Source organism: Wasmannia auropunctata, unplaced genomic scaffold, assembly GCF_000956235.1.
Source record: "Wasmannia auropunctata unplaced genomic scaffold, wasmannia.A_1.0 LD336053.1, whole genome shotgun sequence".
In the NCBI taxonomy this organism is placed as follows: Eukaryota; Metazoa; Arthropoda; class Insecta; order Hymenoptera; family Formicidae; genus Wasmannia; species Wasmannia auropunctata.
In genome coordinates, this window is record NW_012026837.1 from 3,054,988 (window position 1) to 3,081,865 (window position 26,878).

At 34.4% G+C, this 26,878-nt stretch overlaps 2 protein-coding genes across 6 annotated transcripts in view; one reads left to right on the plus strand and one right to left on the minus strand.

The window, feature by feature from the left end:
- LOC105451095 (very low-density lipoprotein receptor-like) overlaps positions 1–19,717 on the plus strand; it is a 30,203-nt gene extending 10,486 nt beyond the window's left edge. Inside the window, exons 4-14 of one of the 4 annotated variants that reach the window (XM_011691342.1) lie at positions 6,157–6,276; positions 10,294–10,416; positions 13,366–13,601; positions 13,784–13,976; positions 14,303–14,614; positions 14,738–15,038; positions 15,130–15,421; positions 15,758–16,238; positions 17,056–17,139; positions 18,493–18,761; positions 18,910–19,717. In XM_011691342.1, coding sequence (XP_011689644.1) covers positions 6,157–6,276; positions 10,294–10,416; positions 13,366–13,601; positions 13,784–13,976; positions 14,303–14,614; positions 14,738–15,038; positions 15,130–15,421; positions 15,758–16,238; positions 17,056–17,139; positions 18,493–18,761; positions 18,910–18,954 — 2,456 coding nt within the window. In that variant the 3' untranslated portion in view covers positions 18,955–19,717. Of the gene's footprint in view, positions 1–6,156; positions 6,277–9,297; positions 9,418–10,293; positions 10,417–13,365; positions 13,602–13,783; positions 13,977–14,302; positions 14,615–14,737; positions 15,039–15,129; positions 15,422–15,757; positions 16,239–17,055; positions 17,140–18,492; positions 18,762–18,909 lie in introns of all 4 variants that reach the window. The other 3 variants (XM_011691343.1, XM_011691344.1, XM_011691346.1) reach the window with 3 other exon arrangements.
- A 3,435-nt stretch (positions 19,718–23,152) lies between these two features.
- LOC105451096 (pleckstrin homology domain-containing family J member 1-like) lies at positions 23,153–25,632 on the minus strand. 2 transcript variants are annotated; one of them, XM_011691347.1, is made up of 2 exons: positions 25,173–25,632; positions 23,153–24,421 (listed from the first exon to the last, which is right to left on the minus strand). In XM_011691347.1, the coding sequence occupies exons 1-2, from the start codon at positions 25,261–25,263 to the stop codon at positions 23,946–23,948; spliced, it is 567 nt and encodes a 188-aa protein (XP_011689649.1). In that variant the 5' UTR covers positions 25,264–25,632; the 3' UTR covers positions 23,153–23,945. The 2 variants fall into 2 exon arrangements, with proteins under 2 accessions (XP_011689649.1, XP_011689650.1); XM_011691348.1 differs by lacking the exon at positions 25,173–25,632 and adding an exon at positions 24,492–24,900.
- Positions 25,633–26,878: the final 1,246 nt, after the last annotated feature.

Consider the following 26,878-nt stretch of genomic DNA (forward strand, 5'->3'; position numbering starts at 1 on the left):
TCTCTCTCTCTCTCTCTCTCTCTCGTTGTAATAATGAATAACGAATAAAATTATTAAGTACACTCGGTTAAAATTGACAAATACATATGTTTTTGTGAGTAATTATTACAAAAATTATACAATACAAGAGTTTCTAATTATTAAAATCATTATTATAATATTTTTTTAGTATCGATCATAATTAAAGATAATATATACGTAAGGTTTCTCGTATTTTCAAAATTAAAAAGATTTTTTTTACACACACCACACACACACACACACACACACACACACACACACACACGTAACGTTTTAATAAAATTTAAATTTTTCGATTCTCTTGGAAAGGGAATCTCTCGTACGGACAAAATTTTATTCCACGTTCTCGATTTATTTTTGCATGCATAATAGAATCGTCTTCACGATTGTATTACTAGCTAACATCGATATATCTGCATGTAATTCGTGCATTATACTAACCGCGTTACAAGTCAATATCCGCGAAAGAGGATGTGTCAAGATATAGATATTCCCGGTGAAAATTTCAGGATTTTGAGGCAAACGTTTAATGGACATTTTATAATTTTATCAATTATAGTAGAATTTTTAGAAATATCGATTTCGCTTTCTTACAATAAATAGAACTATCGATTTTTCCCGGATGGATGGAATTTATATCCGAGATGCCGAAGTGATACTGATGACTTTTGTGACAAAGTTACACGAATCTTGTATAATCCATATATAATTGGGGAGGAATTGAGAGGAATTTTGCTTTTGAATTTCAATATTTAAGCAATTTCGTTCTTGAAACCTCGAAAGTTATAACGTTACATATTTAAGATTACTTGGGAGCTTCGTAACTTCGCCTCGAATCTATGCAAATCAATGCAAATTAACTCCCTCATGAATCTGATGTGTGCGATAAGAGCAAAACAAGAAGTTTCAAACCCACACGAAGGAGCGAATTGGAATTATGTAAAATTCTATATTTTATTTTGGAATTCTAAATAAAAGAGGGACGGTAACTCGTGCACACATGTCGGAGAATGATAAATATCCTCGCATCTACCATTAATATCTAATATTACCTGTTCGGAAATGCATGGATTATTATGTGACAACAGCCCGCGGCGTAATAACCACCGCGTAATTTGATACAATAATTACATGACGTTCATTAATTAATCATTTGCGCGTTTAACTCTTGTGAAGCCGTCCGCGAAATACTCCGCGTTCACTCGCCAGATATAATGCATTTCGGATGCGAGGCCAATAAAGCCCGATGAGAATGGTATCGCCATCGTCCCCTTTTACACATCAATCTTTTGTAATCGTGCAACTTTTAACTTTGCATCGAGCTATACCTGAACGCACATCCGGTCTCGGACGAATTACACAAATGCTGCTCAATTGTTCTCTTTTTCTCCGTTTTTTTATTTTTTTTTTATTTTTTATTACAAGAAGAGGAGTATCGGATGGGACTTTTTCATCAGTCGGCCGCGTAATCGATCGGAAAATACTGGCGCTGCAAAGCGCGCTAGACTTCTCTCCGCCGTTATATTAAATTTAAACGACGCGCTGTGTGCGCAGCACGAAATCCAATAAATTAGTTCGCATGAATACATTGGGCAGTCTCGCGACACGTAGTTTCAATTAATCCGCTCGTAGCTTCTTGTCATATGGGAAGCGCATATAGTGTGTCGTCCCTACCTGCCAATACAAACGGCTGCAGGATAATGATTCTGCGTGAAGGGAATAAGTTACAAATATAAGACAGAATCGATTTTTCGCGCGAGAAAATCGGTTTTATTAGTTCGCAAATTCAATGTCTTTTTTTTCTCTCTTTTTGTTAAACTTCGACAAGAGATGTTTCGACTGTATAAAATGGTCATCTACCGCGAACAGAGTATCGAACTGCTCGAATTACCGATTGGTAATTTCAGCGGTGTTTAAATATAAATAATCTAATCGTTATTTGTAAAGTGTTTCAGTATTGCATTAGTGATGCGTTAAGAATAGAATCCTCGGTCGATTCGCGCGATAATATCTTGAGCACTGCACCTTGACGGCCGAGATATCGCTGATAGAACGGTGATCTAGTCAGCGCGGGACGGAAAGTCAGACGGCGCGTGAAAAGGGAATGACGAGACGGCTGCCTTTTTAATCAGAGTCGCAATACGAGATTCTTACGGCCAGAAAACTGGTCGCGATCCCGGTCTCGCATTATATACTTCCCGCACCTTTCAATGGGCTTATATATACGCACACAGCGTGCACATTTCGTGCCCGCGCTTTATCATTTTATAGCATATTGCACGTGCAGGGGTGCTGCAGCGTGAGTCAATTATCTGCAAAATTATCCGCATTTTCTCAATTGTCTTCGCACGATCGATATCTTTTTATATACAATTTACGGAAAATTGTACAGTGTCTATCGCCAATGAGTTTTTAAATAAGCAAACGAAGACACGTGTGTATGTGTGCCTGCGTATAGCGCGCGCGCATGTGTGTGTATTGTAAAAAAGAGCTAACGAATTCGAGACCTATATATACACCGATTGCATATTCTATATAAATCTGTATTGAATATTGCATTTGATTTTAGCGCATATTGATTATTCAGTGAACTACGACGATTCACCGTTCATTCGGTGCCAAAAACTTTAGATGCAAATATCTCAGAATCATGTTTCTGCAAACGAAGTGCTAGTCAGCTCTTCGACGGCAGTTGTTCGACAAAAACGACGTCATCACGTACTTATTAATCCACGTGAAAGACAATATAATAAACGCGTGAAATATTAATGAGAGATTTTTTGAAAAATTCTTCTTTAGTGGAAATATCAATTATTACTTTTCAATTATTAATCCTGCTATTTTGTTCGAGCTTGTGATTTATTTTATTTTAAAAATATAATTTTGCGACTATTACGCGAGTAACATTTTCAAGTCTCATGACATACACACACCACATATGTCAAATTTGTTTTTTTTTAAATATATTTATAATGTTAAATATATTTGTATAATGTTAAACTTTTACACATATTTAAAATCTGTACATACATTTTTTAATTGAAAACGAATATTTAAACGTATTTGTGTTTATAGAATACAAGGGGAAAACGAATATATGTTTAATTAAAATTATTTTATGACGCGTAAATTTATTACATTATATATTCATTTTAATAAATTCATTTTATCTCAAATTCGAACCGAATCTGTACAAAATAGAATAGACCTGTAAGATTAAATGTATCTATAATTAAATCTTAATTCAATATTGCATTAAAGTAGAATTTTTAAAGTAGAACTTTAAAAAATTATTGATGACAAGCTTATCTACGCTTCTTTGGAACTTAAGTCATGATGATAAAAACTTTTTTATCGTCCTTAAGCTATTGGCTAATATTTTAAAAACTTCAATGTCTCCATATTTTCGTTGAAAAAAATACTTTTATGTTTTAAAAGAACCTATTTAGCAAAAATTATTTCCAAGCAATCAATTATAAATTAATCTCTGTTTCTTTCTTGTTAAACATTCTACCCGTATATATTGGGCGTGTAACATTTATAATAAAATATTTAAGATGAAGGAATACTAATCTACTCTCACGATTGTTACTGTTATGCAAGCATCGTGGAAACACTGGCAAATTTATTAGATGAGATACATGTGTAAGGCAGGTTTTTTCATGCATAATCAATTATATGTTTCCGTTGAATTATTGTACAGCGATAGCTATATCTGAAGTTCGGTGCTATCTTTCGAATGGTGCTACGTTACTTGGTATTTCCGTATTTTATGCCAATATCTGACCGCATTATCATTGCTTACATTCGTGTTATCATTACGCCGCGAATAATGCGTTTCAAGAACTTGGTAAATGACGACACTATTTTGTAAATATGCGCTTGTCTGTGCATCGCCGCTTCTCCTACATTCATACATTTACGTATGGATTTATTTAATTCTCTGACAATGCGCATTAAAAGCAAGCAGCGAAAGAAGTGAGATGGATTTGGTCGGAAATAACGTGTACTATTTTATGTCGACAAACATAAGTCGTATAAAGCCGTGAGAAATACCTGAAAAATTATTTGAAACGCTAGATAATTTTTTTCTCACAATTATTACGCGTAATTGTTTTGTAGTGCATGCATGATATTTCAAATAATCATGCGGATAAAGTATAATGAACACATTACTTAATGTGTAAGTGCTTAATTACATTACGCTTTACAAGTATCTAATTACGTTTTTCGTATGCCAAAAAAAAATAATAGCCCTTACAAAATAACACGTTCGAAAATATTACTCTCGATAAAGAAAAAGGAACCTAATGCAATACATATTTGATAGCTTCAAAAAGTAAGATTGAATCGCGTCGATGAATTGATGTTTCAAATCATCGTATATGCATTTATTAAATTGTCAAAACAAAACGGGTGAACAATAAGAATGAAGGATTGCGTGAATAATTTCTTCATCAATTTTAAGATACGGAATTCACAAATTTTTACTCTGTGCGACCACAGTGGCCAGGATTAGTGGCCACGTGTTTCGCATTTCTGTATGCTGATCTGATAACTTAAATGCCAGCGTTGCGTTTTCGAACATGTAGATAATTTTATTTTTATTTCGTCGCGACACACGTGTCCGTCGACAACTCCGCAAAAATTAGTCCACCACTGAATTTTACATGTACGAAAACATTTTATTGTAACAGACGTTATAAAATATTTAAATTTATTATGATCGATGTAAAAGGTAAAGATGGTCACATGCCACGTGCGCATGTTATTCCTTAAAATAAAATATTTTTATACACAGCAAAAAGCGCTACAAAAAATTTTATGCTTGAATCTCCTAATAAATTATCCAAGTGGATTATAGTATTCATAAATCAAGGTGAAAGATACTTTATATCTATAAAGTATCTTGTAAATTGATAAATGGAATTTATTAGACTCTCTTCTTCAATGCTAATGTTTGCGTATATCTCACATATATTTAACCTAATCGAAACAGATTTGTCAGATTATTAAAAAAGACAGGCATTTTAAGTTACAACATCTCGTTTCATCATCAATTATTAAATTTGAAATTTTGAAAATATTAGACTCACAAATCGATATCGATTAAGCAGTGCAATTAGCCGTGGGAGGGAAGAATCTTCATTAATTCAAAATAACTTCAGTTTAATTATTTTGCATTTTTTTTTTTATGAATCTCTTCGCGAGGCGGAAATCAATCTAGGTCGATCAGAGTTCGAGCGACCTCCGACGATCCGCGGATAGTCTTATATCACGCACGTGCGTGCGTGATTTAGAGGAAAAAAAAAAACCTACGAGACGCACTAGATTCGCAACGATCCGCAGGATCGGCGGTAAGGTTCTGATTCGTTTCTCTCCTCCTGCCACTGCAGTCGCTGCCGCGTGTGTGCGTGCCCAAGGCCCATATATAGGCGCCCCTTTGCCGGGCTGCAGCCTTACAGAATCCGCGGCTACCACCGCGAGTGCATCGTCGCGCCAGGTGCATCCCGGAGAGCACGTACTTACGCCGCGTTCGCTCGCGTTCACCGCTCCGCCGTCGCGCGTGAAAGCTGAAACTGCAGCGAGAGAGACGCGTCTCGTTCGACGTCCGACGTTCGATCTCGACGAGTTCCTCATCTCTCTGCGAGTGCTCGGATAGTCCAGAAATATCGCGAGAGAAATTAAGGGGGGAAAAAAAATTTAGACACAACATATATACAATTAGCATATTTATCGGACGACATACGTCAGTGAGATTTCATCAGCAAACCCCGGCGGTGATAAACTCGCGGCGGACGTTGTTGCGGCGACATTCCCGCTCCGAAGATCGCGCTATAATGACGCTTGTAAAAATTGCTTGATCTCTGATTGAAAGAGCCGAGTTTTCCTCAAGGAATCGTTATACATATAGTGCATCGAGCGGTTTTGCGCGGTGCAGTTTGCACGCACGTTGGAAGACGCGCACAAAGGGGGTTTGTTCTCTAGCGACCATGCAGCTCGGCGGCGGGAGCTCGTCGCGGCCCTCGGACGTCGTTTCCCGGTGCACGTGCATCTTGTTGCTGCTGCTGCTCGCGTGCGCGACTTCAGTCCCTTCAGTCGGTGCCGTCGCTCATTCCCGTGCGAACATTTCAGACACGGAATGCAAGGACACGGACTTCAAATGCAGCAACGGCAGATGCATACCCAATATATGGCATTGCGACGGCGATCGAGATTGCCCGGACGGAATTGACGAGGACCCGACTGTCTGCAGTAAGTCGCAATTTCTTTATAATGCATGTAATGTATACATATTAGTTGGAGCGTTGGAGTATTTAATTTGCCCCAATGTCCGTCGAGAGAGATGTGGACCGAGGAAAAAATGCGGCTCCTAAAAATGGTATAAGACATGAGAAAAAGAATACTCCAAGATAATATTTGAGTCGGTAATAATTTTATCTTGATTTTTTAAAACTTCAACAGATCTGGCTGAATTATGAGATATTAACATATACGTGACATGTACATAATTTGATGTTGCAACTTGGATAATTAATGAGACAATTTTTTTTAATTTATACATGTACGGAAATTTTGCTTATTTATTTAAGAGATTAATATCTTAGAAAAGATTAATTCGAGAATTTTTGAAATATTTAAAAGTAATATAGCTATAAAAGCTTGAAATTAAAATTTTTTTTTACTTTGGAATAAAATCTGTCAAACGGATTCGCTTTTTATGATTGTAGTTGCGAATGTTTCAAATGCGGAAAGTTTTAATTAGTTTTACAGCAGATTAAGAGAAATTTTTAATAAAAATTAAATTTCGAAAGTTAATTACCGGTATATTTAAAAGCCAACTCAATCGCAGATTAAATATTTGCTGAGGTAAAGTAAACGCGAAATTAATATCTCTCCATTACTGCCAATAAAGTATATCTATTAGCATTTACCGCTTTGAGAGAGAGAGAAAGACAGAAACGCCACGTAAACTTATATATGTATGCGGAATGCGAAATTCGCAATTTATGCACTGTGTAGTGTAAAAATCTATTAATTACCTTTTATAAACCCTTTACGAATTTCACTTCATAAAAGCAGGTCATACTTTGTAAAAGTAAACGACGAAGGGATCTTTACATATTTTATAAGAGAAAATTTATACACGCTGCTCGTATACAGCGTTCGCATTTTTCTTTCTTTTTTTTATTAAGATATATATAATAATTCTCTGACAGAAGTTAAAAGTCGACTAATTCTTTCTTCCGAGTAACGACGTTACTGCATTGCCGCGTCAAATGATTGAATGAATATTTGTTCGAATATAGTGCATCCCGGCTGTAAAAGGTCCCGGTATGTGAAAGTGCAACTTTGGAGACCGGTTTTTCGTGCAGGTGAAGCGTACTGAACATACAGGGTGTCCCTCGCTAACGAGGTTATTTCCTATTTTGCGAGCTCTTGATGATTCCATCCTGGATCGCCATTCTGGATTCTAGTACTTTCGTTCGATTGCAATCTGATGAAATCCCGCGCGGATGTTAAGACGGCGCTTTTATTATTTTTTTTATTTCTTATTGGAATTGTAAATCGCCTGATATTCTTCAATTGGCCGTATCGTATACGTATGTGTATTTGCATATCTCCACCCTCGACGTGTACGTATACCAATGTGTGTACACCGCGAGGCAGAAGGGTAGAGCAATTGATGCTAATCGATTAGTTTAATCGAACCTCATCGATCCTTGAAGGTCGCAACGGCGATCATAATTGCATAGCGGAATGCGCGTTTAATATTAATTAGTGCACGGCTGACGCAAAGCCCTTTTGACCGATATAATTACGCGTGCATTTAATCATTTCAATTATGATGTAAATTGCGCTGCAGATCATTAAAAATGCTCTTAAATTATAAAGTAGATAAAGCGCGATCGAGTTTTATCGCCGGTGCACGTTGCAATTTTATGCGGGGAAACGAAGAAACGATATAGTCATTCTGATAAACTATCAATCATCCGTTCCGTTATTCCCTCGGAGTTATATACGCGTCGAATGATTTCATCATTTCCTACGTATATTTAACAAACGTAGCACGTAATGAATTATTTTATCCCGCATAAATTTTATGCTTTACCTTAATTAACGGGCATTCCAAGTGAATAACATAACGGCATTCTTCGGATAATTTTAAACGGAATTCGTTCTTTGAGAACAGAATTTTAGTCTAAAGTTACAAAAATATAGAACGTTGAAAATTAGAAAGTTGTGTGCGATTAATGACGGGCGGCTTCTTCGATATTCTTTTTTCATTCAAAATTGGCCAAAGAATTCAGAAGGAAGGCACCTTCAATAAAGAGGGCACATCCTGTATATTATTACAACGTTCCGCGATATTATTTCATAAAATGAGAGCGTGGTATTATTTCATAAAATGAGAGAGATTACTTTAACACGTTCTGTTACATACGAAACGTGATCGCAGGCGTGTAGCTCTTTTATTCGAACTTGAATCTGAAAACAATGGTATGCTAATATATCGAATGTCAAAGGTTGGCAACTGTTGCCTTCATAATCAGGCATTATTATGCATGATAATATCGAAACATCTATTCTGTGCTTTGCTTTTGACGTTCAATATTTTTAGCACCGACGTCTCACGCGAATGAAATATTTATATTTATATACAAACTAAAGCCCGTTTTAATCTGTGATTTGCATCAGATTTCTGAAGGTAGAAGTCTATGTAGAATTCTATCTGTAATTTTTGAATAATTTTTATGTATTTTGATATTCTGTTTAACTTATGCATTTTAATATGTTTTATCTATGTATATATAACTCGTCTCAAATGTTTTTCTATATTACATGACATGTAACATTATAAAAGTCTATTTTGGATTTTTACACACATTTCAAATCGTTTAAAGCGAGCTTTGGAGAATAAAATTGTTATACGCTTAATAGACACAAAATACGAATTATACACACATATTCGTGAAACTTAGCAGTACTAGAATGCAAAACTTAAACTCTCAAGTTGCACAAGAATTGTTGTCTTAAATAAGGCAGTAATTTACATTAAGTAAATATATGAGTCATATCATTTACATTTATTTACATTTAAAAAAATGTCTTCAACTTTTAGAATTTCTTAGACGACTTTTAGCTGTCTTTCAAAAATTTTTACTAGGGAAATTTTTGAGAAATATTGCCGATGTTGACAATATCACGTAGAAATACGAATCCCGCCTATATCTTGAAAAAATAGTTAATCGAGAATATTGAATCGAAAAAAAGGATCAATACCGTGCAGCGAAAGGGAGTTTGAATGCAGTCCGGGCGAGTGCATTCCGAAGACGTGGCTGTGCGATCATCAGATAGATTGCTCCAACGATCTGGACGAGAAGGATTGTCACAGTAAGTCGCGCGGATAAGTACTTTAGCGTGGGTGTTATCCGCATCCGGAAAGCAGCCAAGGAGGGACGAGATCAGCCGGAAAGCTACGGAACAAATGACAAAGCGCAAATTGCAGAATCTCAGATTGCATCCTCGTGCTCTCGATACGTTCTATCGCTTGCGACTTGCGAGAAAGTTGGCTTCTCGGTCCATTAATTGCATGTATATTGAAACAGGAAATAATAACGGCAAATAACTCATCTGACATAGAATAATTTTGGGAAATTTTGGGAATGGGATGGAATTGATAACAAGTATAATCGGTCGGTGAGACCAATGTAGCAATTAGTGTAATTTTTATAAGGTAAAAAGTTACTCTACTTTTTATCTCAATAGCTAGTAAAGTAAAATTTTTGTAGAACGTTTTGTGCATACCATTTAATCAATCTAAATCTTTAAATGATAATCTGCGGTGATCTAACGATAACATAAGTAATGTACATTTTCGAGAATAGCGGAATAATGATAAATTAACAATTCGGGCGCAGTTGAGAAATAACGAAGCAGATTTTATGTAATTGGTAGAGCGAAAGTTAGAATGTTCTTGTACAGAGTTATGACCTTTTTACATCGATTATACTTTTAGATTGAAAGAGCATCCAAACGGATCTTAATTTTTCTGGGGTCATGAGTTGGGAGTTTATCTCTTCGGTTTACTTGATAGACGGGGTATTATTTCAAGCTTCTATATCACGCGTACGCTTACCCGACGCAAGAATGCAATCTTTCGAAGCCGATCGCGAAGCCGAACGTCAATCGTCACTTTGCTGGGGCTCGCGCCCCACCAGTATATACAGTCGCGTGCAAAACCGATACAATGCAATTGTCATCTTGTAGGGACCAAGACCTGTACGCCGGAACAATTCACGTGCCATTCGGGAAATGGCGAGTGCGTGGCGTTAACATGGATGTGCGACGACAACCCCGACTGTTCGGACGGTTCAGACGAGGCTGAGTGCAGTAAGCTTCTGCACGTGGGGCTAACTTTTCCCATATAACGCTTGCATACACTTTGTTCTCTCTATTTTATTATCTATTTTTATATCTGTGTCTTATATCGTATATTGCACGTTACATCTCGGAGGTGAATAGCCGAGATTCCTTAGTATATATACATATGTATTGACAATTAGTTTTTGCACCACGCATGAAACTCTTTAAAATACATTGTGTTTCTTTAAGACTTTGAGCGAATTTAAATAATTTTTCTAAACAAAAGTCGCACGTTATACCGCGACTTTTTTTTAGAAAACATTTCAATTGCTCAAGATATTTTTGTATACACGGAGAGAATTTTTTTTTTTAATTTACCCTGCAAATCTTGTTAATTGTGGGACAATATAGTATTTAGGCAAATTTTACTGTGCACTACAATAAATTTTACAGTAATAAAATACAGTAAAATTTATTGTAGTGCACAGTAAAATTTGCCAAAATCTATATTGTCTCGCAATTAACATAATTTGCAGGGTAAGTTAAAAAAAAATTCTCTCCGTGTAGAGTTTTAATTACAGATCTATCTGAATTTCGAGATGCAAGCATATTTGAGTCACTATGGATAGCTACGATTATATATTGAATATATAAATTATATATTAAATATATAATTGTTAATATTATTGACGCGACATGGACGTCGACAAATGTCCGTAGTTATCACGGTTATTCGAAGTAAATTCTATTGATGTTTTTGATCGGAAACAATGATATTCAGTCGATAGTCGAATAAGTAGCTTCTGAGGACAAGCTAAAGTCGATTTCAATTGGTGAAGGTTGTTTATGTAAGGGAACTTGTGATTAACGTGAATTTATAAGGAAAAGAATTTTATGACAGTAAAATAATCGTAGTTGATTTAAATGCGCTTTAAATACATATAAACGAACTGCACATGTCGCACCTTTTATGAACGTCTTGCACGAGTTACATTATTTATACTTTTATTACTTCCACGATTGTCACTTTATTCATTGACGGTGTTCCAGCAGTGCGCTGATTTTCGATTCTTCTTTCCTTGCTACTTTGCCGGCTGCGATAGTATTAAGATCTACAAGAATGGATGGTGGGTCGTCAAGAAAGTCGTGAAAAATTTATTGGAAATTTCATTACAGGATCGCGAAGTCTCTTTTAACGTATTTTTTAACGAATTCACGCACGCGCGCGTATATCTTTGTCACCCATTCATTTTTCGCTTGTCGATGGTTGGATATACATAGACTGACACAAAAGATTTTATTCAAATGAGAAATGAGTCGGAAATGGATTACCCACGATTCAATTTTACTGTACTCTATAATTAATTTCATCTTTTATTTTCTTCGTTTGTCTTTGGCGTCACTTGTAAGTATCTCTTGTTACACTTATTATTTTTTGTTTCTCTCAGTTGGAGAATTTCGTAATATTTGAGAGTGCAACTAATACGTTTTTTTTTTTTTTTTCCGTTGGATGTTAGATAAAATTGTGTGTCGCAGATACCGCTTGAAGGAGGAGGAGATAATTGTCCCGCTTGAAATTACGAGTGACTGCCGGGTACCTCTAATTTCCTGCGGAACTTGTCTCTTCGAAAGCGCCATGATTACACGAATACATAACAGTGCAGTGTAGTGAAAGAAAACTGATTTTTTTTCTACATAAATACGTTTAATTAGCATGTTGCTTCCGAGAGCGGTATTTGCGCACGAGTTACGTTACGTTAAAGTTGCTCGTTTATGTTGATCTTATCACGATCTTATCATAAGTCTTTATGCTCTTGTCTAAATTATATGTTGATGCGTGAAAGCTGTGAAACTTATTTCTATTCTATTTCCCTATATTACGATTATGATCTAACAGTAATTGCGTAACTGTTCCCAATATGGCCTGCTTAAGATTCAGCAATTTAGGTGTATATATATTTTTAATAATGGTATTTATGTATTTTTTCATAAGTAAAATATTATTTATATTTTATTACAAATACTGTTATATTTATTATATAAAATATCATATAGCTTGTCTATATATATGAAAAGAGATAAAATTAAGAAAGTTTTTTTGTTAAGAGTAGAAGTAATGAAATAAAGTGTATTTATACATAATAGATTAAAAAAAAAAATTAAATGTAGTGATTATATTAATAAGCAATTGTTGAATTTAAAAAAAACTTTACTAATTATTTCAAGAAGAAATATGAGAAAAGCAGAAGAATAATGCGCAAACGAAAAAGTTTTCATGGACTGCGTTCTAAAATTTACTCGAATAATCAAAACTCTAGTTAACGTGACCTAAACTATAGAGTTTTGGTTACCCGAGTAAGTTTTGGAACGCAGCCATGAACGTATAATTTCTTGTTATAAAAAATTCAAAGCTACTGCAGAACTGGACAGAGACATACGTCATCTCGTGAAAGGTTATCGGATCAGCTGATGTTACTACGTTTCGAGTTTACAACGTAATATGATTTATCAAGAAATAGAGAGAATCATTAAGTGTCATATCGCAGCTGCAGGTCATATTGGATGCAATTACGTTTTAATTTAGAATCATGTCGCTTTACAATTATTAGCATAGTGTTTGTCTTTTAATTATAATATATTTATGCACCTACTATTTTTGCTACACGTTAATTTTGACTTTTTCACTATTTGCAATATTTTGTTTTTAATTGTGTGCGATAAACGTAATTATACATATAACTTACATATAGAGGAAGGCTGCGTTGTTATTTAAATATTTAAATATTAAATATTTGCATTAATGGATTAACATTCTTAGTCGTGGCAAAAATTGCTGTAAAAAAGCTTTATGTGTCTACGCTGATCGGATGTCAATCCTCGTTAAGATCGACGATCTCACTGCGCGAGAGAATTTCTGTGTCGCAAGTAAATAAAACATCGCTCCACTTCTCTCACATGAGAAATCTTTTGGCTCAGACGACACTTGCCGGTCCGACGAGTTTACCTGCGCGAACAAGCACTGTATCCAGCAGCTCTGGGTCTGTGACAACGACAACGATTGCGGGGACAACAGCGATGAGAAAGGTTGCGGGCCGATAACGTGTCACCCTGGCACTGATTTCGCGTGCTCTGAGAATTATTGCATAACGTCGCGATGGAGATGCGACGGCGACTACGATTGTCCGGATCGATCCGACGAGATGGGCTGCAAGGTATACCTTTATCCTCATGATCTCGGACTCTCGAGAGTATCTGATAGTCGAAAAATTTTGCGCGGTGGTTAAAAATAAAGAAGCTTGTGAGAAAAAAAAGTAGGATACAATTTACGTATAATATTCGCATTGCACATAGATCTGACGTTTCTTTGAAATTCATTCTTTTGGGATTTATCCAGAACGAGAAGAAGGACAGCCACTGCGACAAGGAGTTCGATTGCGACGATGGTGTTACCTGCATCCATCAGAGTTGGGTATGTGACGGCGAGAAGGACTGTCCTAATGGTGCAGACGAATCCCCACAGAAATGCCACAATGTGACTTGCAGACCCGATCAATTTCAGTGCGAAGATCGACGCTCTTGCATCTCAGGTATTGAAATTTAAAGATATAACATATCGATAGTAAGTTCATAATTATCATTATATTAAATATAAAATTGCAAAATATAAAACGAAAAATCTCATGTTTCATGTTAATGGATAATAATGACATACCTTATGTATGAACGAGAGATTCAGTTAGAGCTTAAATTAAGCTCTAACGATATCAAGATATTGAATTTTGAAAATTTATATGTTATAATATGACTTTTATCATCTCGAATTTAAATAAAGAATCTATCATTTTATACGATAGCTGAGCGGATCGTGGAGAATATATGTTACGGATTTTCAACGGATTCGATCTATGTTCAGGTCATCTATATTGCAACGGTAAAGCCGAATGCGCTGACGAAAGCGACGAGAAGAACTGCACGAGCAAAATCGCAAGCTGCGATCCGCGAATTCAGTTCGAGTGCAGCGAGGGCTCGTGCATACCTCTGGAAAACGTCTGCAACAAAAACCCGGATTGCATCGGCTGGGAGGATGAGAGCACCGATCTCTGCGGCGTGAATGAGTGCGCAAAAAACAACGGTGGATGCGCGCAGATTTGCGTCGATTTGCCTATTGGTTACCGATGCGACTGCCGCGCGGGCTATAGACTTATCGATAACCGCACGTGCGACGGTAAGAACAAAGTTTCTTGCAGCTCCGAATATTAACACATTTTCTTAAGGTTTCTAATCTCTCGCCGCAGCTATACATATTAGATTTAGCTTTACATCGAAGCTGCTCATTTTTACCTTTCAGATGTTGATGAATGCTTGGAACCTGGCAGCTGTTCTCAGTTTTGTCAGAATGAAAAAGGCAGTTTCAAATGCAGCTGCGCCGCCGGTTATCTTAAAGATCCACGAAATTTGACGCGCTGCAAAGCCGCGGAGGGTCACGCGAGTCTGTTGTTCGCCCGTCGACACGACATCCGAAAAGTAGCTCTAGATCGTCAAGAGATGACCGCTATCGTTAACAACACTAAAATGGCAACAGCTTTGGACTTTGTCTTTCGCACCGGAATGATTTTTTGGAGCGACATCAGCGAAAAGAAAATTTACAAGTACGTGATTGCCTCACAGCGAGACGATCTTTGTTAGTTAAGATATTGGGATATTTATATCGCGGTATATTGATTGAATGATATGTTTTAGAGCTCCAATAGATGAAGGAAATGAGCGCACAGTCGTTATCGAAAACGATTTCACCACATCGGATGGATTGGCAGTTGATTGGATTTACAGTCACATTTATTGGACAGACTCTGGGAAAGATACCATCGAATTGGCCAACTTTGAAGGAAATATGAGAAAGACTCTAATACGAGATCGCATTCAAGAGCCTAGAGCGATAGCGCTGAATCCGTTGGAGGGGTGGATGTTTTGGACCGACTGGAGCGACGAGGCTCGTATTGAGCGAGCCGGCATGGATGGCACTCATCGATCGGTAGGAAATAACATTAATTAAAAAGTAACATTATTATTGAAAAATATTATTTAAGCATAAAGTTTCTATTTCTTGCTTATACGTGTATATGCGTGTATATACATATTTACGTTCGATGAAAAAGAGCATAATTAATTATTTAGACAACAATCTATTTAGACGATTACTTATATTTATTTTAAATTGTTTCTTGAACTTCTTGGATTTTTTGCTCTCTAGAAATTAGATTTGAAAGAAGCTATGAGTCAAAAACTATGAGTCAGTAATAAAACGCATTAAATATGTTTTTTCTTTTCGAAACAAATTGCCTAGATTTCTAACGGGAGTCTATTGCAGGTGATTGTCGGCAATGATGTCAAGTGGCCTAATGGGTTAGCTTTAGACTTGATTGGCAAGAGAGTATATTGGGTGGACGCAAAACTGAACATCATAGGCTCCTGCAATTACGACGGTACCGGTAGACGTACGGTTCTGTATTCTCCCGACAGCCTCAGGCATCCCTTCAGTATAACAACCTTCGAGGATTACGTGTACTGGACCGATTGGGACAAGGAAACGATTTTTAAAGCCAACAAGTTCACCGGCAAGGAAGTAGAGCCCGTAACGTCGATCAGAACGCTTCAGCATCCGATGGTGGTCCACGTATATCATCCTTACAGACAGCCCGATGGAATGAATCAATGTCAAGCTGTCAATGGACATTGCAGCCATCTATGTTTGCCCGCGCCTAAAATCAACTCTAGATCACCACTATTGTCATGCGCCTGTCCTGACGGCTTACGGTTATTACCCGACGGATTGATGTGCGTGGAAAATGGTGAGTCAGCCACGAGAAAGGATATCACGATTGACGAATGACCTTCCACAGCACTGAGCTACGCAATTTTCAACTGCGTTCAACCTCGTCGTATCAGTCAATTTATGAGAATTAAGTGTGCCGATTATTCTATAAATTAAATAATATTTTTTAACATGATTGTTAAATTGAAAAGGCGAGGTGTTTTTAAATTATATTAAAAGTAAATGTTTGAATAGTTGCAGTAGACGTCATTATGAATTACAAAATCTTTTTCTGAATAAATATATTAGTTTAATTAATAGTCAGTCACGCGGAAAGCTGTTCGTCAATTAATTATAAATATCTGTTACGGATCTGCGATAACACATTATGGAGAATGAAATCTGCATTCTCATTCTCAGATAGCATTGCATGTCGTTGGTGCATTCTAATTTATTAATGCTTATTATGCAAGAAAAATGCTCAAAATTTTTTGTTTAAAGTCTTTTATTTTTTGTATTCAGTAGTTATTACACATTCATATGCAAAAAGATATAATAATGCAGATAATCAATACCATTGTTTGATGTAACAGCGCAATGTTAAATCATTTTGCATGGATTGTCTTTATAAAAAATTTTTAAATAAAACAGTATGATGAGAATGTGTGCTCGGATGTGAAAAAATTCTTACGAAGAAAGCGTATTTTTAGTGTACAAGAATTGATCATTTAGAATGTATAAAAATTAAAATTTTTTGTATTAACGTTCTGTAATTGCTCGAAGATATTATACGCTCATTATTTTCATTGTTTCATTTATTTGCATTCGTGTTGCATGAATTTGGGATATTCCAGTTACTACGACCGTAACACCGACCACGCAAGCACCCACGAAGCCGTTTCGGAGGCTCGATCCTCCGAATGTTACAACGACTGCCAGTAAGTTTGGTTGGATTATATTTTTTGAATGCACGTGGTTTTTTTGGTGATTTGATAAGTTTATATTTAACCATTATACAGAATTGTGTGATTAATTATTTGAACATCTATTAATTTACGGTGATTTATTTTTGGGATACATTTTATACTGGGAGCTTGATAAAACTACTAATTAAAAATGTATTAGTATAATTTTTATTATTACAAAAATAATTGACCGTAACCGATTATTCAATTATTTATTTAAGACTCCTGACTAGTCACCGCGACCGCGTATTGGAATCGTTATAAATGAGAAATGACACGTAAAAATTTGTTGCGTGCCATTTTTTTTTTAATAAAGAGAATTTAGACAAAATAAAAAAAATAGGATTGCTTAAAAAAACTCGTAAAAACGGATGGAAATAATCCTTTTCCCTTCTGACAGTAAATAGTCAGTAAATAAAAGGCACGTAGAATGACGCCTATTCAGGCAAAAAAATCACGGTTCAACAGCTATTGGAAGGAATGAAAAATATGCTTATATATATATATATGTATATAATTAAAAAATAACTTTAGTTTTCATCCATTTTTACGACTTTGATAAGAACGAGATAAATCACATTTTCATAATTAAACACATAATAACGAAATGGCACGCAACACAAAATTTCTTCGTCAATATTTTTTACAGTAAGGTCGTTATTCTCTTCGAGTCGAGTATTCTCTTCACATTCGATTGTGATTGATCAATTCTTACTGCTTACGATACCGACGTACGACATATTGTAAACTTCTTACGGTTCACGACTTATAACACCGACTTATAATATATGACGTATTGTAAAACGGGACAGTATGACAAGCAAGGCCCTAATTCCTATGCGATATGGTGTCGCCAATTTGCCACCGTCAACGGAATTCTTAGCTGAGTAGTCAGGAGCCTTAAGAGAAATATTATTTTACTTATTTTATAATCTTTTATATATAAAAGTGTACAATTTTATATACGTATAAAATTGTAGATATATGATTAGATACATTAAGTTATTTTGCATGTGCCCTATATTCTGCATGTATTTTTTCTTAAAAATGTGTAATTTACTTGATATGATAGCTTAGTGTTTTTCTAGATTTAGATTTTTACTTTTTATGATCTTGTATGTGTATATATATATATATATATATATATATATATCTCACTACAGAAATAAATTTATTAAATTTTTACTAATTAAATGTATTAACTCTGCTACAGTAATGAATGTGCTGGAATAATGCTGGAAAAGATTTTTGAGATCTCTTTACACTTGAACATCAAATTGGTTTATATTTTAGAATTTTCACATATATTTAACGTGCTATTTCTAGATCCATTATCCTCAGCAGACGCAGATGGAAAAGGAAACTCTGGAACTGAATCAACAGATCCTGGTTTAGTCGCCGGCATCGTGATAGGCGTAGTGTCCTTAGGACTGTTATTACTCGCACTCGTCGCAGTGCTGTGCTACAGGCATTATCTTCATCGCAATGTTACTAGCATGAACTTCGATAATCCGGTCTACAGGAAAACTACAGAAGATCAGTTTAGTCTTGAGAAAAACAGATTCCCGCTTCCCGCAGCTACAGTTGGAGAGGAGGTAAAAATGATAAGTTTTAATTATAATTGTTTGAATTAAATTTTACCTAAGGATTTTAGAAGATAATAATTATTGTGGATTATGAAGGAAACAAAATGTTAAAATTTTTTTTATAAAAGATTTTCTGATGTATTATTTGTTTTGACAGGCTCAAGAACCATTGACAAGCCCTGGAACAAACGATTACGTTTAAGGCTCAGTCTGTCAATATAAGTTATTTAACAGGCTACTGAAGTACTACTATATCGACCAAGTGATAAAATCATGTAAAGAAAGACAAGGTATTTGCGTTGAAAGAGCCTGTCCAAACGCATCATGCCTGCGCTCGCTCGCAAGCCTGCCAACCAACTGTGATTATGTTAATTTTTTTTGTATCTCTATTTCTTTACAAACTTTAGCACTTTGTCACTCAAATATATGTATATTCTGCGTGCAACCACATTTAGATTTGCTCTCGGACGTAAAGGGAGAAATTATCTAGAGGAACTGTTGCCAAATAATAAGCGATCTTATCTTCATGTAGCCAAATAGTTTAATAAGAGTTTAAGATTCCTACTTAACATTTTCCCTACTTAGTTAAGTAAATATATAATTTGTAATATAGAATTCTTTTTAGATCAATTTAGCATGGCCTGGCGCACGTAGCGTGTGATTTTACATGCGCTATGTATATGTAAGAAATATCTATTTGTTATTGTTTAATTATTTATTTAAAAACGGACATTTTTTTGAATAGAGTTTCTACGCAAGGATATTACTTTTTTGAGTAATATCTTATAGGAGTCATATGTAAATAATAATGCTAAAATCGTGTATTATTAAAATTATTTAAAAATTATTACACATGATGATTAAAACGCGATATGAAAGTTGTAACGATTAAATGTATACTGTGAAACAAACTATCACTCAATTAAAGTGGAATAAGAGGCTAATATAATTATTATTTTCTTTTATCTCTCTTCTTGAGCTGTTATAATTCTTCCTCTTTTGTTACATAAAAAAAATTCACTTTTTATAAAAAGCACATACTTTAATATGTATATATATATATATATAAATATATATAACCAAGTTCTTTTATTATTACATGTTGTAATCTTCTCTGTAATTTAGATTCAAGAGTATATTTATATATAATCCGCTTCGTGTTAATTATACAAAAAGAAAGTTGAAGAGCACGAGTTAATAAAAAATGATATATGCTCAGAAGAAATTTCTCCTTTTATGTCTGTGTAATGCGTACAATGCCGTGAATATATGCATAGACATATGTCAGGACTTTCCAGCAGCTATCTGTATATTGAATGAGCGGTCCATATCACGAAATAAATCGCTCCATTTACAAATAATTATATTATCGTTTATGTAGTGAAAGAGCATTGTTGTAACGACATGAGCTCAATGACAGTAAGTGTGACGTGCGTTTGTTAAAATGGAACTGTTGTCAAGTACTTCAATCTACTAAAGAAATCAGTGTATTTGTATAGAATTATTGCGTCGGGTTTAAGAATTTTATTTACTACATAAATATTAATATGTGTATATATACAATATATACATATATATACAAAGTGTAGCAAAAATTGAGTGTAAAAGCGCTGCAACGGAAAGTTGACGAAAAATTAAGTAATGAAAATTTTCGTCGCTTTTTTTCCTCCGAGCAACAAGTTTTTAAGTATAAGCTTGAAATTGGCTAAAATAATAAGCTAAAGTTAAAGAGTATTTTACGTTGTTATTCATCGATTAAAATACGTGCCAAAGAATTCAAGAAATCATTAACAGTCACTATTGTATAATAATTTGGCCAAATTTCAAATTTTGTATTTAATCGTGTATTTAAAAAACTGTTGCTCTTTCATTATTTAATTTTTGCGAACTTCCGCTGTAGTATTTTTATACTTAACTTTTGTAACGCTCTGTATATATGTAAAGGATGTTCTAGTAAAAATATGTATCAGTACTGTAAGAATCTTACAACGATAATAATAATTTATTAAAAATTTTCTTATATTTTATGTCCTAAAATTCACCTACGACTTTTTGTTTTGTCCTTTCATTTCACCTATCAATAAACTACTTTTTTCTTTTTTAATAATCATGCGCTCACACATTTATTTATGGAAAAGTACTGAAAAAGCCATTAAATATTTTTAGAACATTCCACCTTCAGCGTTCTACTTTCTAGTATAATAGAGGAAAAAAAGAATATAAAATTATGCGTAATGAATATAATTATACAGCGTTTTTCATTATTATAATGCTTGCTAAAATTGTTTTGTAATAAAAATTGGAGCGTTTGTTTAATAAGTTGTTACTTGTATTTCTTCATTATTATAATGCTTTTGTTTTGTAACGAATATTGGAATGGAGCGTTTGTTTCATAAATCGTTGTTACTTTTATTTCTTAATTTCTTAATTTTAACTCGTCAATTATTAAACTATGATTAAATTTGCACTAAGAGAAAGAAAAGACAGTGTTGATTCATATCTTTCTTTAGAATGTCCTACATATACATATATATGCGAACTATATTATTTATAATATATTATATAATATTACTATATTAAAAATGATTAAATGTGAAAGAACATTTCTATTAAATAAGATTATTAAAAGATAATATTAGATTGGTAAAGAGAGCTATGCACGTTGACAGATGGCGGATTGTTCTTACAAAATATATTGTGCCAACAATTTTTCTGCTGAAGCAAAATGATTTACAAGTCAATAATTCATACACATTCTATCTGGTCTTATTTCTATGGGACCAAGAAACTTTGTATGGGCGATTTTTTCATCTTTCTTTACATAAAGAGAGAGTCTATATAATGTTAAACGATTGGAAAAAAAGAAAAGTTGAAATCAAGAATTATGTTTAATTATGTTTAATTTCATATTTTTATACGAAAATTTACATACGTTTATAATTCGATAATTAAATTTCTATACTGATTAACGAATATCTTATGCCGTGCCAAACTGTTGCCAAATTATTGCCAAATCACCATCCGACTGTCTGTTAACAGCATAGTGCAATTGTAAGTGCAAGAAAGCAAAGTCCAAAATTAAGATATATAGAGACTTGGTAATTTTAATCAAAAAATAGGAGTGTGTATGTATGTGTGTGTGTGTGTATGTGTGTTGTGTGTGAGGCGAGTGCTATGTAAATCGTAAAAAAGATAACTTGTCCTAGCCAATTTATTCGCCAAAATCGTGTCATTATAACATATTTCTATGCAACGTATGTATATATATGTATAACGGGATTCTAAAATAGATCATCAAGCTTTGTAGACATATTCATGGCACTAGCTTGAAATTGATCTTTCTCGGCAGAAATATCCAGATGTTAATAAATGTCTTGATTTATTAGATCTAGAAGCGTTTATGCAAAATGTTCTAAATCTAATATAAAAAGATTTATTATATAAAAAGCTTTTTCTAAATTAAGCTTCAAAGGAGAGAAATGGGAACAGAGATAAAACTCATTTTTTTTTGTTTAATTTAAAATGTAATTTAATTTAAATTTGTTCCCTAAGTTATAAACACACCTAATAATTTGCAAAAGAGCGAGATGTAAAAAGCAAATCGTGATTAATAAAATATCTTTTTAAGAAAAAGTAATTCCTAATTTGTTAAAGAATATGTCTACAAAATTTGATAATTTATTTTAGAATCATTCTATACGTATGCAGGGTGAATCAATGCTTGTATCTAAACATTTTTGTTGCTTGTAAAGAGATACGAAAATTTCCATTTTGGTTTGATTTTATTTTTAAACAGAGTGAGAGGAAATATATATAAAAAGTATTGATGTGCCACATCATTTAGAATTAAAGTTAACGTTTACGCAATACTGTATATTACAACTTCAATTTTAGAGTTTTTCGTATTTCTCAAATACGACAAAATTGTTCTAGATGCAAACGTTTAGAAACGTTTGAATCGCTCTATATACGTATATAGGATACACATTCGTGCGTGCGTAAATATACTTTAAAAGAAATATACATATATAATTTATTATAATGATTGTATAAATAAAGTATGCAAACTAAATTGCAGTAATGCGTTATTATCACACCTATGGAAGATTGTGAAATGTAAAATTTGTAAATAAGGCTATTTGAAAATATAAATAGTGAATCATTTTTCTACAGAGTTGTGAATTCCCAAGTTGTTGAAAAAGAGATCTAATAATAAACAGTATTGAAATATTATTATATAGTTTCAATTAAGCAAATTTCAACTCAAACGATTCATGATTTATAAGATTTCTATGTTTTTTATTCATATCTTTAACATGTTTTTTATTTCATTAATTTTTATTATTAATCTTTCTGAGAGAGAGAGAGAGAGAGAGAGAGAGAGAGAAAATACGCTGAAATTATAAAAATACGTTTATTTCTTCTAAATTAATTTCCAATTAATTTATTATTAACATAAATTTAGTTAGACATTGAATAGAAAATTGAGTATCTTTTTTTAACGAATGAATACTTCGTCGAATTCATACAGAGATAGTAAAAAAAAACAAATAATTAATAAATAAGAAATCACAAAATTTTTCTTATAATACGAATTGTACCTAATGTATTATCATCTATTTTCAACATATAGTCATTAAAATAATGTATACATTAGTACATTCATATAACACTTATCATTTGCTTTACAATATTATATAAATATAGTTATTCATATTGTCGTTGCATATATTTTACATCCGTAATACTTTGCTGTTATCATTACTTTATGTAATTTAGTTCTTTCCTGTTGTAATATTGTTTGTTACATTATACAAAAACTCTTTCATAAGATCAGTTTTCAATTTTTTCTGCATTTTACAAACTTTTTAATATTATATCACGAAATTATTATCTGAAGTAAATCACTTCGTCTAACTATATAATATTTCTCTTGTTCTAAAGCAACTTACAATATTTTCATTCTGCCTTATGTGTAATATAGGTTTTATGTATATTATTTTACATTATTATAAGATATAAATATAAATTAAAGCTCATACATTATTGGACTTGCGTCCTAAAACTCGCTTGTGCTCATGGCAGTTTACACAAAACTCTCTTCCATCGATTACATATATATGCATTTCATCAAGATATACATTTTTTGAGGCAACTTTTTTAAAATTAAGTTTAAAAATATTCTTCTTTATATTAAAGATCTATGAGATTAACGTCCCTTGTTATTGTATTCAATGTAGGCGCGACCGACGTTGTGAACGAGCGTACATGAGATCGGAAGCTGGTGGCAGGTTCCCACGCTTCGTCTCGCACTACACCCTGATTCCTGGGATACATGAGCAACGGATCCTTCCCCGTCTTTTTGCACAATCTTTCCTGAAGCGTGATCAGGCGGGCTCTCCAGTATCCGTAGCTCGCTTGCTTAAGCGCGTTCATCCACTGCTCCACTTGAGACTCTGACCGACCGCTCAGAACGTGCCGCTTCTCCAGCTCGTTGCGGAACGAGATGCTGAACGCAAATACCCCCTCGGATGAATTGTCTATATTGATGTTGTAGTTCTCCAGAACAATGACTCCCTCAGGTTGCCTGCTATCAATCTGCCCCAAGTCATTGATGTTGAAGTAAAATAGTAGATTGTACCGCAGCTTGAACCATTTTTCTTTGAACACTGGAAGCAAATGTGAAAATAAATAGTATCACGCACATATTATTCGTTTAATTTTATTTCATTTACCTACAATTGTAAATACAACTTGAATTCTTTCTTGCAATTGATATTAATTTTTTGCAAAACATTGAGAAGTGATTTTTAAGATTATCTATTAAGAGTAAAGATTAGAAAATAATAATTTTATAATCTGGGATTATTATATATAGATTAGATTACTGGTGTATAATACTTTGACATATATGTGTCTGTCTTTTTTTTATCCAGAAAGTATTCACTTCAAGTATTTCAGAGGTAGTACAACTACATTTCATAAGACGAAAACTCTCTCACGCAGTTTTATTTACAATCGTTCTAACTTTTCACAAATAATCCTGACGTCTCGCAAACGGCAATAATTATTGAAAAAAAATCCTTAAATCATATAAACCAGAGGTACGTGATCGCGCCCAACAGCAGCGTACAATAACCTATTCATGTACAATAAATCTACAATCTAATCCCGTAGACTAATTATATAATTGATAATTATATATAATCCAATTTCTCCGTACAAAAGTCTATCGAGTGACAGGTTTTTTTTGGGAGTATCCTTCGGATGAAGAGAGTCAAATGTGCCTTCAACCTTTACGTTTTAGGTTACACGACACGGGGTGTCTCTCTCGCTCTCGAGTGACAGGTGACAGCTGACAGGTTAAGACGCGTCGCGTTACGTAAAACCCACTTAATATTCGCGTCGCACTAAACCAACCTGACTTATGGGCCCGTTTGTGATTTAGACGTCCCTCCAGGTCCGCGGGTCCGGAACTCGCCTCCGCGAGCTCCCTGTCATTGAATCTCATTTCCGAGTTTCCGACTCGGACTTGCAACGACGACGACGACGCGCGTAGATACGTGCCACGAGCCACGAACGGTCACAGGGGCTGTCGCGTCGCCGTTACGATGGTCACGATATATTCCATCTTCAATTCGTTAAATCACGTTAATCGCGGCCGTTTGTCGGGAGCCGCGACGAGGCTCGCGTCTCCCACGTTAATCGACGATGGGCGCGCGCTTTCTCGCACACCCCTCCGCCGTCGCGCGCGCGAGCGCTTTCGCTCTCGCTCCTCCTTCGCTCGCGTCAATTGATAATCGCGAGCGGAAAAAAAAATAATGCTCGACGATAAGCTATCTCGCTCGCGCGATCTCACGTTCGACGACTGGCGAGAACGAGCCAGCGTGCACCGTCCGCGTCACGAGTCCCGAAATAGCTCGCTCATCAAACTATCAAAGAGCCTTTTAAATCACGTGGTCTTCTATTTTTTGATCATGTATATATTTTTCATATTTGCGACGTATTAGCGCTCAATTTAGCCGATTCGAATCTCACTGACGCGGAAGGAAGGGGTACCTTTGCGTTCGTTCGTGGCAACGCGGGAAGGCGATTATCGGCATGAATGAAACGTCTTGTTTTCAGCGAGAAATAAACGCGCAGAAATTATGCACAATTGTAATTTAAACTCTTGCTTTTGGCTGTTGACTATGATTTTAATTAATCTGCAGTTAATACATCTGCAGTTAATATATCTGCAGTTCTATCAATTTCTGCGATATATCAATCTTTTATTTATCTGATATTATATCAATTCCTTTTTTATATCTAATGTGCAAGAAAAAAAATTAAAATTAAAGAGACAATAATGAAATTATAGCCAGAGGATTCTATCAGTTGGATTAATCATCGATTAATTTAATTCGAGTTTAGTCGAAATTACTTTATATGTTACTAATTTTAATAAAATATTTTATTCATTAATATATATTCAGTCCGTTTTAGAAAAAGAATTTTTTTTGAATCTGAAAATGAACTCAAAATTAGTGACATATAACTGAGTCCTTTTCTCATTATCATCTGTGCTATCTGGGAACCCAGTGAAAAATGACCTTCAATTCGCCAGCTGTATCGATCATTTCTCACTGGGTGCAATGGGTACTCGGTTCGCTTCCCCGTCTTTAGACTTATAATTAATTAATTAAAGCTAGTATAATATAATTAATTTTTAAGTCCTCGGGGTACTGAGCCCTTCCACCACGACAAGGTCGAGTACCCTACACGAAGAGAATTTTTTTTTTAATTTAGCTAAATACTATATTATCTCACAATTAACATGATTTTCAGGGTAAATTTTAAAAGGAATAATTCTCTCCATGTTGGAAGGGACGATATCTAAAGATATCCGAAAACTAAACAAAACAAAACTTAATTGTAGTTTACATGTTCTGAAATAAACTCTAAATAATTTATTCATTGCATTTTGGATATTCTTTAATGAGTAAATTATTACCGTGAATTGTAATCCAGTATATTTACGAATAGAGTACGCAAATTTTAAAAGTAAGCTTTGTAGATTAATAAATCTCATGATAATGCAATGATGATTATATTTAAAAAATTACATAACTTCCAAAAAGAATTAT